General features: G+C 51.7%; 1 protein-coding gene across 1 annotated transcript in view; it reads right to left on the bottom strand.

The window, feature by feature from the left end:
• Nucleotides 1-11,481, bottom strand: part of Cotl1 (coactosin like F-actin binding protein 1) — a 35,608-nt gene that overhangs the window by 9,867 nt on the left and 14,260 nt on the right. Inside the window, exon 3 of the mRNA XM_008827906.3 lies at nucleotides 4,265-4,422. Coding sequence (XP_008826128.1) covers nucleotides 4,265-4,422 — 158 coding nt within the window. The remainder of the gene's footprint in view (nucleotides 1-4,264; nucleotides 4,423-11,481) is intronic.

Below are 11,481 nucleotides of genomic sequence, written 5' to 3'. Positions count from 1 at the left end.
GGAAGGGAAGGGTAGGAAAAAAAAATGCATAGCATTTCTTGTTTCTAGCCACACTTTGGGAATTCTACCCAAAGACTATCTCAACAATTTTTTAAAATGACAATACTCAGCCTCAAAGATGTTTAGTCAGTAAGTACCAGAATGTATCTGTAATTCAACAAAAAATTAGCAAGTAAACAGGGGCTGGGATGTGGCTAGCTGGTAGAGCGCTTCCTAGCATGCATGAAGTCCTGAGGTCCACCCCAGCAGGTATGAACTAGGCATGCTGGCTCACGCCTATACATCCAGCACTCAGGAGATGAGGGTCATCCTTAGCTACACACTGAGTTCAAGACCAGCTTGAGCTACATAAGACCCTGTCTCAACAAGAAAGAAAAAAAGTAAATTGGGCCAGGTGTGATGGTCCTTGCCCTTAGTCCCAGCACTTGGGAGGCAGAGGCAGGCGGATCTCTGAGTTCAAGTCCAGCCTGGTCTACATAGCAAGTTCCAGGCCAGCTGAGGCTACAGGGAGACCCTGTCTCAAAAGGACAAAAAAAAAAAAAAAAAAAAAAAAAAAGGGGACCACTACAATGGGGCCCCAAAAAAAAAAAAAAAAAAAAAAAAAAAAAAAAAGTAAATGGGATCCCTATACATGGGTCCATATATATCGGGTCCTTGTCTTACTCAACTACCTTCCTGACCCCAGGGGTTAGATTGACAGCCCATTCAATGAGGAAGGATGTTCAGGCAGGTGAGAGTCAGAGACAAGATGTGTAGGAACTCCAGGCCAAGGTCTATGGAGGTCCAGCAGGATAAAGACCATACACACACACACACACACACACATGCACGCACACGTGCTCACATACACACTCTTTTTAAACTTAATAATAAATTAATACAGATAACAGAGTACGTGAGTTAGAGCACTTTGCCTTTTGCAGCAGGCCTGATCTGCCTGATATGACCAACTCTGGCTCTGACACAAGCTGGCCTGGCCTGGCACCCGGCAATCTCCCCTGCTGGGGACACCACTGTCCCCGCAAGCCTAGAGGCAAAAGAACAATAGGGCAGCGTGCAGTCCCAGCCTCAGTCAGGCGGCCAGACGAGCTGTCGCTCAGCCATTCCAGACTCTGGTCAGTACCACTGGAACAGCCTGGCCGGCTGCAGCCTGCTGGTCTGTGGCTGATGAGGGAGGGGACATCTGTCCAGTTCTGTCTGGTTTCCCCAGCCTTGGACAGGACCCAGCTCTGAATACAAAAATCACACCCCAGCCGCACCTCCATGAACCTGCTGGCTACCAAGGCTGGCCTCAGCAGATCCCCTGCCTCAGTGTCCTAGGGATGAACACCACAACCCCTGGCTTCAGAAAATAAACACTTTTTAAAGATTCGTTTATCTTTTATTTTATGTGTACAGTGTTCTGCTTGCATGTATATATGTATGTATATGTATCAGGGAGTTCAGAAGAGGACATGGGAGCTGCTACATGGGTGCTGAGAACAGAAGCCAAGAAGTGGGAAATGCAAACAACAGTGATCGAAATAGGGGACTGGGCACCCGGCTCAGTCTGAGTGGCCCCAGTGCTTCCTCAGCTCCCACCATACCTTTGAGCTGGAACCATGTTGTGGCTGTCAAGCATAAACCCCACCTCCCTGCCCCAAGCTGGCCAGTTGGGGTTCTCCCAAGGGACTGCCTACTGCTGAGATAGCAGGACTCTTCTGGGGTCCCAACCTCGAAGGACCACCACGGCCATTCCTCCTGCTGGGCAGAGGGTGGCTGACCAAACCCAGGGAGAAACGGGACTGGGTCGGAAGAACCCACCTGAGCCTGGATCCAGCCTCGCCTGAAGGTTGGCCCCTTGCTTTAATGTTAAGCCTGTGAATCAATTCCTGGGTACTAGTTCTCCCACCTCCAAGGTTGTCTCCACAGAATCCTAGTCCCGAGCCCTCTTTCACTGCACATCCACCCCATTGTCCTGGTGCCTCTGGAGGCTTGCTGGGACTGTGGCCAGTGACAGAGGGCCTGCAAAGCACGCTCAAGGTCCTGGGTCAGATACCTGAGCATCCACCAGTGGTGGCTCAATTTTCAATACTCAAAAGGCAGAGGCAGGAGAAAGCACTGCAAGTTTGAGGCCAGTGTGGGCTGTGCAGTGAGTTCTAGGCCAGCCAGGGTTACAGAGTGAGACTTTGTCTCAAAAAATAAAAAATCAGACCGCCAGAGTGCCTGTTCCGGCCTCCCTCTGGCACAGGAGCTGAGAACTCAGGGGACCGCCTGAGAGCGCCTGGATCCTACCCCGACGTGGTGATAAGAGTTATGCAATTTGGGAGTCTTTCACATAGACCCACTGAAGGGGTACTCCAATTGCCTCACCCTGTATCCCTGTGCAGCATGGAAGAAGCCAGAGCAGTCTGTGTCCCTATTCCCTAACGGCAATTTGGGTAACTCCTTCAGAGGTTGGTGTGATAAGAATAGGAGGTAGAGGGGCTGGAGAGATGGCTCAGAGGTTAAGAACACTGGTTCTTCTTGCAGAAGACCCAGGTTCAAATCCCAGCACCCACATGGCAACTAACAACTATCTGTTCAAGCCAGATTGGGATACAGAGTGAGACCTGTCAGAGAGACGGAGAGAAAGAGGCAGACAAGAGAAATTGATTTTGCAGTGGGGAGAGCTAGTGACCTCTATTAATTTTCTTTTTTAAAATGAGAGAGAGAGAGAGAGAGAGAGAGAGAGAGAGAGAGAGAACACGAAATTGTCACAAAAAAGTGATGGGGAGCTGTGGGAGATGTTGGAAGGGAGGGAGTGGGTGTGGATTTGTTCAAAACACCTTATACGCATGTATGAAATTCTCGATAAAGAGAGAGAGAGAGAGAGAGAACACGAAATTGTCAGAAAAAAGTGATGGGGAGCTGTGGGAGATGTTGGAGGGGAGGGAGTGGGTGTGGATTTGTTCAAAACACCTTATATGCATGTATGAAATTCTCGATAAATTTTTTTAAAGTTGAAAAAAGTAAGTTATCCTTGGGATTTGTTTACCTCCGTCTCAGTGGGTTTGTGTTTGTCTTCTGAAGTCAGTTCTGTGTGTTGCTATCTGAAGATATCTAGGTGTGAGAACAGCTTCCAGAATGTTGATGTTATCTAATGAATGTATCTACATTATGGTAAAAGAGAAAAAAGTAGAGGGAGAGCTATTCCCCAGTTGTTTTCACACACACACACACACACACACACACACGGCGGTACACATGCCCCCTACCATGAGTGCGCACACTCACACACACGAAAATCAACAGAATTAATGGTCACATTTGTCAACTCTGGACACCCTCCTAAGAAGGCATTCTACAGGAGACACCCAGTAAGTAGGTCTGGCGAGACAGCTCAGTCCGTAAAGTGTAAGACTACAACCTCAGATCCCTGTAACTCACAGAAGGAAAAAAAGCTAGGCGTGGCCAGGCATGGTGACACGCCTTTAATTCCAGCACTGGGGTCAGAGGCAGGCAGATCTCTGTGAGTTTGATGCTAGCCTGGTCTCAGAAAGAAAAAAAAAAGAAAAAAAACCTCTGGAGACAGGGGCTTTCTGGGCCATGTGGGCACTGGGAATCGAACCCAGGTCCTCTGCGAGAGCAACCAGTGTGTATTCACTGAGCTATCTCTGCAGCCCCCAACATCTACTTTCTTTAATAACCAAAATGGAAGATTTGGGGGCAGAAAAGTCTATGGCGAGCTGGTTGTGGCTCAGACAGAGCGCCTGAGGGGCAGCACCGCCTCCCTTCCCTGAAATATATCAAGGAAAGGATAGGACAGACATCCCGACAGGCAGCACCATCGTCTCGTCTGCCAGTCTTCAGTCACCAAACTGTAGCAACACACCCCACTGTCATTCTTGAGGTCAACATGTACATTCAGCAAGTGTGAGTGGTATCTCCGTGACAGGCCAAGCGCACATGCATGTGCTCTCCCCTGGACCCCCAGGGCCACCACTGGACCAGTCCACGATGGGACAGGCAGTGACCACTGCTTTGGTTACCTGGAAACCCCTTCTCCATAAGCTGGATGTCCAGCCACTGTGTTTTTATGGTATAACAGTCAAGGTGGCAGAGTCCTAACCCACCTCCCAGCACCCTCACCTGCACCATGAAACAAGGCTAGTAACTTCTCCAGAGACACAGCTGTGCCAAGTCACAACTAAGCCCAGTCAGGAGTCCACCCCGCTCCCTGACCCTGCTGGATGGTGACCCTTGGTGGCATGCAGCCTCCCAGAAGGAACACAGAACACTCTACCTGGACCACCTCCTTCACCAGAGTCTTGTCTGTTCCTGTCTTGGCACGCTGCAGCCCACTGACATCCTCACCTATCCACGTGATGAGGGCGAACTTGGACCTCTTGCTCATGGCGTCACCTGTGGTGAAGCGCACGAAGGCAAACAGCCGGACGTCATCTGCAGCCAAAACAAAGACAGTGCGTGTTCAGTGAGGCTGCCCAGCAGCACGTCCCCAGGGAGACGTGCCGGGTGAGAGGGCAGAAGGCGTGTGCAGAGGCCTCGGCTGTTCCTCACCAATGCCTGTTTCAAGATGGAAGTGGAGGTGTGGAAATTGAGTGTCACTTCAAGGTGACACAAGTGGCTGGAGGTGTCCTGGGATATGAACCCAGGCCTCCCTGGCTGGCACATTCATAGGGTCAAGGCTCAAATCATGGACAGAAATTCACCACCTGGGGCTGGAGCTGGTGAGAAGAGTGCTTGCCTAGCACGCACAAGGCCCTGGGTTTAATCCTCAGCACCACATAAACAGGTATGGTCTATACCTGTAACCGCACACCCACCTGGGAGGAGGAGGCAAGAGGATCAGCAGCTCAAGGCCAGTCTGGCCTACACTAGACCCTGTCTCACTGTCACCAACTCTTCTTCCCTCACCTTTAAGGTCCTACTTGGAATGGGGAAAGCATCCTGTGGAGACAACAGGCAAGGGGGGACAGGGGTGCCTGGGACAGGGCTCAGGATGCAGTCACTGCTGCACCAAGGTGTGGTCTGGGATGTCTTCCTGTTGGGCCCATGAGGCTTGTTATGTCACGTCATATGTACTCCTTAAAAAAAAAATTATATATATACATATATATATATTGGTCTTTTTGAGACAGGGTCTCCCTGTAGCCCCAGGTGTCCTGGAACTCACCATGTAGACCAGGCTGGTCCTGAACTCACAGAGATCAGCCTGCCTCTGCCTCCCGAGTGCTGGGATTAAAGGCGTGCACCACTACGCCCGGCCTTGGTCTCATTTTTTAAAATAAAAGGTTTCACTGATTTGGACCAAGAAATCACATTTTTTTATTTTGTTTTTTTTTTTGTTGTTGTTTGTTTATTGGTCTTTTTGAGACAGTAGGGTCTTCCTGTAGCCCCAGCTGGCCTTGAACTCACCATGTAGACCAGGCTGGCCTTGAACTCACAAAGATCCGCCTGCCTCTGCCTTCCCGGTGCTGGGATTAAAGGACTGCACTACCACACATGACTAGAAATTAGTTTTATTATATGTAAACTTTCACAGGCACTAAAATGACCTCTGTACCTGACCAATTTCTACTGGTCAATAATGTTGACAATATTATAGAGAAGGTCTGCATTTTTATTTTTTCTCCCAAATCTAAATGTTCATGACAGTTTGAGGTCTGTACAAATGTCATTGGTGGGAAAGGATACAGTTGTGCAACCATCACCACCACCTAATTCCAGAACATTCTCATCATCCCAAAAAACAAACACACCCTTCTCACACAGTCCCCGACAACTACTAATCTGTCTTCTGTCTCTGGATTTGCCTGTTCTAGACATTTCACATGAGTGACATCATGTCAAGTGACACATGTGCCCTTGACTGAGTGCCTTCTGAGAGTATGTGTTCTCAGGGCTAGCCATGTGGTGAGTGTGTGTGAGCGTGTGTGTGTGTGTGTGAGCGTGTGTGTGTGTGTGTGTGTGTGTATGTGTGTTTGCACAGGTGCCTGTGCATATGCATGCCTGTGGAGGTCAGAGAATAATAACAGGGGTCGTTCCTCAGGCCCTGTCCAACTTGGGTTTTTTTGAGGCAGGGTCTCTCACTGACCTGGAGCTCACAAGTAGGCTAGGCTGGCTGGCCAGTGAGCCCCAAGGACCCTCCTGTCTGACTCCCCAGCACTATGATTACGAGTGCACACCACCATGCCCAGCTTTCTATGTGGGTCTAGAGACCAAACTCAGGCTATCAAGCACTTTACTGGCTGAGCTAGCTCTCCAGCCCCCTTTATTCCTTATGACTGCTGTCAGGACCCAGAACATTCTATAACATGGATAGACCCCATGTCATGTTTACCCCTCCCATCAGCCAATGGACATCTGAGTTGCTTCCAGAATGAGGAACGTCACATGTCCACTGTAATCCATGAAGACACACGTGTACTACAGACCCTTCCAGCCAGCTGAAGAAGTTTCCACCTAAAGCTACTGCCAGGGAGCAGACTGGGGCATGCCAAGGGCTGCCGGGAGCTTCAGGCACAAGGAACGAGGCAGGTATGATTCAGGGACAGGGCTTACTCGGGAGGCAGAGGCAGGTGGATCTCTGTGAGTTCAAGGCCAGCCTGGTCTACATAGTGAGTTCCAGGACAGCTGGGGCTACAGGGTCTCAAAAAGACAGAAAAAAAAAAAAAAAAAAAACGGGCCAGAGAGACAGCTCAGTGGTTAAAAGCACACACTGCTCTTGTACAAACCTAGCATTTGGTTCCTAGCGCCCATGTGTGGTGGCTCAGAACTGCCTGTAACTCCAGCTCCAGTAAATCCAATGTCTTCTTCTGTTCTCCACAGGTACCAACACAAAACAAATCTTTTTTTTTTGTCTTTTTGAGACAGGGTCTCCCTGTAGCCCCAGCTGACCTGGATTTGCTATGTAGACAGGCTGGCCTTGAACTCACAGAGATCTGCTTGCCTCTGCCTCTCAAGTGCTGGGACTAAAGGTGTGCGCCACCACACCCGGCATAAAATAAATCTTAAAGAAGTTTATTTTATTCTTTAATTATGTGTGAGTGTGGACTTCTACAGAGACCAGAGGAGAGCGTTGGATCCCTGGAGCTGGAGTTACAGGTGGTTGTGAGCTGCCCAACATGGGTGCTAGAAACAAACCCAGGTCCTCTGCACGAGCAGCCAGTGCTCTTAACTGCTGAGCCATCTCTCTGGTCCCTAAAATAAATCTAAAAAAAACTTTGATTTTCTTTTACTTTGCTTTTTTCCTTTCTTGAGACAGGGTCTTGCTGTAGAGTCCAGACTGACCTAGGATTCCCCAAGACTGGAGCTTCTTAAGTTGCCTAGACACAGACCATGTCTGGTGTAGACACACAGGAGGAGAAGTAGGGTAGCCGACAGCATTTCCCAGCATTCTAGGGGCTGTCTGGGCCTTGTTTTGAGCAGTCAGTCTGGTCCAATAACCAGCATTGAAGTGTTTCATTAAATTGCTGCCTTGGCCTGCGGGGGAGGCAGGCACCCATTCCAAGAGCCTCCTTACTGGGCTTCACACAAAACAATGCTAGAGTCCATCTCCATAGTGACTGTGTCCTGGTTCCACAGTGTCAGTGTGGGCACGGGCCCAGTGACTCCATCAGGGACCCAGCCTGCCCCTCCATAATGGCTCTCTGTGTCAGTCACTGGGGCCCCAGAATTAACCCTGACCCTCCTCTCAGCCCATCCATGCCAATGCCTGGTGGGGGGGGCAATCACTGGGGCCCCTGATTTGACCCTCTGCTCAGCCAAGCAGAGCCTTACCGGGGGCAGCTTTCCCAGCCCATCTCCCTCCTCAGCAATTCCCTTGCTGGGCACTGGGCTGCTTCTCTGTCACACGGCTTTTCCCAAGGTGGTCCTCTGTGCTGGTTATTCTTTCAAGGTCCCCTTGTCCCCTTTATGTGTCCTTATTTACCCTGGGTGGCACTGTTCCCACCATAGCACCTAATTTTTGGGTTTTTGTTTTGTTTGTTTTTGAGGCAGGGTCCCCCAGTAGCCCTGGCTGGCCTGGAATCTGATATGTAGACTAGGCTGGACTAAACCTCAGAGATTCACCTGCCTCTACCTCCCAAGGGCTGGAGTTAAAGGCATGCACCACTACGCCCAGCTTCTTTTATTTAATATTTATTTAATTATTTGTATTTGTGTCGGCACGTGTGTGCCGCAACATGTATGTGGAGGTCAGAGGACAATTCTGTGGAATCGGTTCTCTCCTTTCACCTTACACAGGTTCTGAGGATGGAATTTAGTTTATCAGACTTGTACGGCAATCACCTTTATCAATTGAGCCTTCTCACCAGACCATTGACTCTTTGAAGAGCAAGCAGCAGGCATCCAGTTAAACCTGTGTCCCAAGGACTAGCCAGGCACAGGAACACACACACACACACACACACACAACACACACACACACACACACACACACACACGCACACACACACACACAAAGAGCACTGGAACCTTCCAGAACCCCCAGGGCTGACTTCATTTAAACAAGCATGGGGGAGGGAGGGGAGCAGGCCACATATGGGGTGACTGGCTGGGTGCTGATCCGGTGGTGGTTTGCTAAAGACTGCTAACAGACACATTTTCAAAATTCCAGAGTGACACTGCGCTTGACAGTGTTCACCACTGGAGATCTGGCCAGACAGGACGTCAGCTGACGCGGTCTGTGGGTCTCACAAGCATTTTCACCACTGTCTCAAGGACCTGGGCTGTCAACACCCACTCAAGGGCCCCTGTGCCCACTCTGACAGCACAGCAGAAGGAGGTAGCCTTTTGTGGGGTGTAGGTCCATTCCTTTCCCCCAACACAAGCATCTCCGAAGGGGGCAGAGCACATGCCCTCAGCCAAGACCTTCCCAGACACAGAGCAACGGGGGCAAGGAGAACAGGAGACTGGTACTCAGAGGGCAACTTTTCTATGTGTACACACACAAACATACATGTCAAGGTAACAAGACAAGCCAGAAGGTTGGTACTCAGTCCACTGTCACCCTCTGTCCCCAGCAGGACTCCAGTGGAAGGAAGTAGATGGTACCTCCCTGCAGAAGTCTAGACTGCAGCTCTCGATGTGACGTCCCAGCCCACAACCAATAGGGAAACCCTGGGGGATACCCCACAAGTCATGCTTGAACAAGCCCCCAAGGTGAATCTGAGGGGAAAAGCTTGAGAGCCATCGATGAGAACAGGGTGAGGAGGGGAAGCAGAGGGGCTCCAGCAGGGGGGACCCACAGCCAGCAGGGACGGGGGCGGGGGACAGCAAAGCTGAAGTGATCAGTGCGGCTTCAGGCCCACCCGCCTCTTCCTCTTGCATTTTAAGGAAGTGATCAGTCAAGCTTCCTGTATGGTCTGCTCCCCCCTTTCCCACATGACCCTCTGCAGGATCAGAGGCTGCAGGACTGTCCCTAAGACTCACCCTCCCCCCAGTTCCACAGGGGAAAATCCACAGTAGAGAGAGGTCTACAGGGAGGCGGTACCAGGGAAGCAGGTGGTCTCCCCACTCCCCAATGTGTCTAGAACCATCATCCCAAGGACTGAGACAGTCAGCAAGCCCCACTCAAGGGGAACACCACCAAGGATAAGGCCAGGCCACCCTGGAGACCTGTCATTACCGCTGTTCCCTCCCTGTGCATACCAGGCCCAGGATGGCTGCACCCCATCTCCAACTCGAGCCCCTCCGCCCAATGAGTCTTTCTCATGAAAGCCACAGGGCTAATCAGACCCCACTCAGAAAACCCTGAAGTCTTCATCTCTCGGCTGCCCTCCAGGAAGGCTGCAGGGGCAGCGGACTCAGCATCACTCCAGCTTGCAAGGCTCCCGGCTTCCATCTACTGAGCAGCCTAGACAATAGGGGGTGTTGGTGGGAATGCGGGGGCTTCCTGGCTCAGGGAACTACCTGGGGCACTCAGGCCCCTTCCTCCTCTGCCTCTCTCCTTCGTGTCACTTCTCTCTCTTCACTGATGACCTCCACCCTGTCTCCTGCCTCTTCCCCATCTCCGCCCCCTCCTATCCCATCTGGCCTGTCCTTCCAGGACATCTGTCTAGGAAGAGGGAGCTTCAGGAGAGGGATGAGACAGGGAGGTGAGTCTTCAGCAGAAGAAGAAGCTAAGCCAAGGAGGGAAGCAAGCTGGGACCAGGCAGCGAATGCTGGGCAGGGACAGCAGAGATGTGGAGGGCAGAGTGACCACAGAGGGGATGGGGAAAGGCACAGAGAGCAGGAGAGGCAGGAATTCTCTGGAGTCTCCAAAGCTTGCAAGATGTCCTCCAAATCACTGGCACACAACACAGTCCCTTCCAAACTGATAATGACCATGCTGCTCTCCCCTCCCCACTCCTTAAAACCTCAGCAAACCCTGAAGATGGGACAGATCTCCTCTCCCTCCACTGGAGGACTCTCTCCAGGTGTCCCTAACTCTGGAAGCTTTCCTCTGCTGCCCCAAAGCCAGGCCCAGCAGGAGGGCAGAGCCCTGGGAGTGAGCGGTGGCCACACGCCGCTTCCTAATGCGCAGGCAGGAGCCCTCAGTGACAGCTCACACACACACACACACACACACACTCTCACTCTCTCTCTCTCTCTCTCTCTGAACGTACAATAGAAACATAAAGGAGCAAAAAAACGAGGACCCCACCATGGAAGTGAGTCGTACAATGTGCGGTGTGAGTCCTACAGTGTGCGGTGTGAGTCCTACAGTGTGTAGTGTGAGTCCTACAGTGTGCGGTATGTATCTTTTTGGCCTTTTGATTTTGGCTTTTTGAGACAAGAATTATACTCTGTAGCCATAGCTGTCCTGGAACTCACTACATAGCCCAGGCTGGCCTCAAACTTGCAACAATTGTCCTTCAGCTTCCAGAGGGCTGAGACTCCAGGCATAGGCCACATGGCATGTTTTTGATCTTTTAAGCAGCTCTCCCATCTGTCACCCAGAGCCCAGGTTCACAGCCTCTGGAGCCCAGGATTGTAGCCCACACTGCAACTGACCTTCCCCCTCAGCCTCAGAAGTTGTGCAAACCAAGCTCTGGGAAGGGGGACCCACCCCGACACCAAGGAGCTGAGCTATCAACTTTCCAAGGAGAGGCCAAGCAGGGGAGGGGAGGCCACAGCGGGAGGAGGGAGGTCAGAGCAGGAGGAGGGAGGTCACAGCAGGAGGAGGGAGGCCACAGTGGGAGGAGGGAGGTCACAGCAGGAGGAGGGAGGCCACAGCGGGAGGAGGGAGGCCACAGCGGGAGGAGGGAGGTCACAGCTGGAGGAGGGAAGTCAGAGCAGGAGGAGGGAGGTCAGAGCAGGAGGAGGGAGGTCACAGCTGGAGGAGGGAGGTCAGAGCAAGAGGAGGGAGGTCACAGCTGGAGGAGGGAGGTCACAGCTGGGGGAGGGAGGTCACAGCTAGAGGAGGGAGGTCAGAGCAGGAGGAGGGAGGTCACAGCTGGAGGAGGGAGGTCACAGCTGGAGGAGGGAGGTCACAGCAGGAGGCGGGAGGTCACAGCT

Source organism: Nannospalax galili, unplaced genomic scaffold (genome assembly GCF_000622305.1).
Source record: "Nannospalax galili isolate Female #2095 unplaced genomic scaffold, S.galili_v1.0 scaffold933, whole genome shotgun sequence".
NCBI lineage: Eukaryota > Metazoa > Chordata > Mammalia > Rodentia > Spalacidae > Nannospalax > Nannospalax galili.
This window is presented reverse-complemented; position numbering and strand designations above follow the sequence as displayed.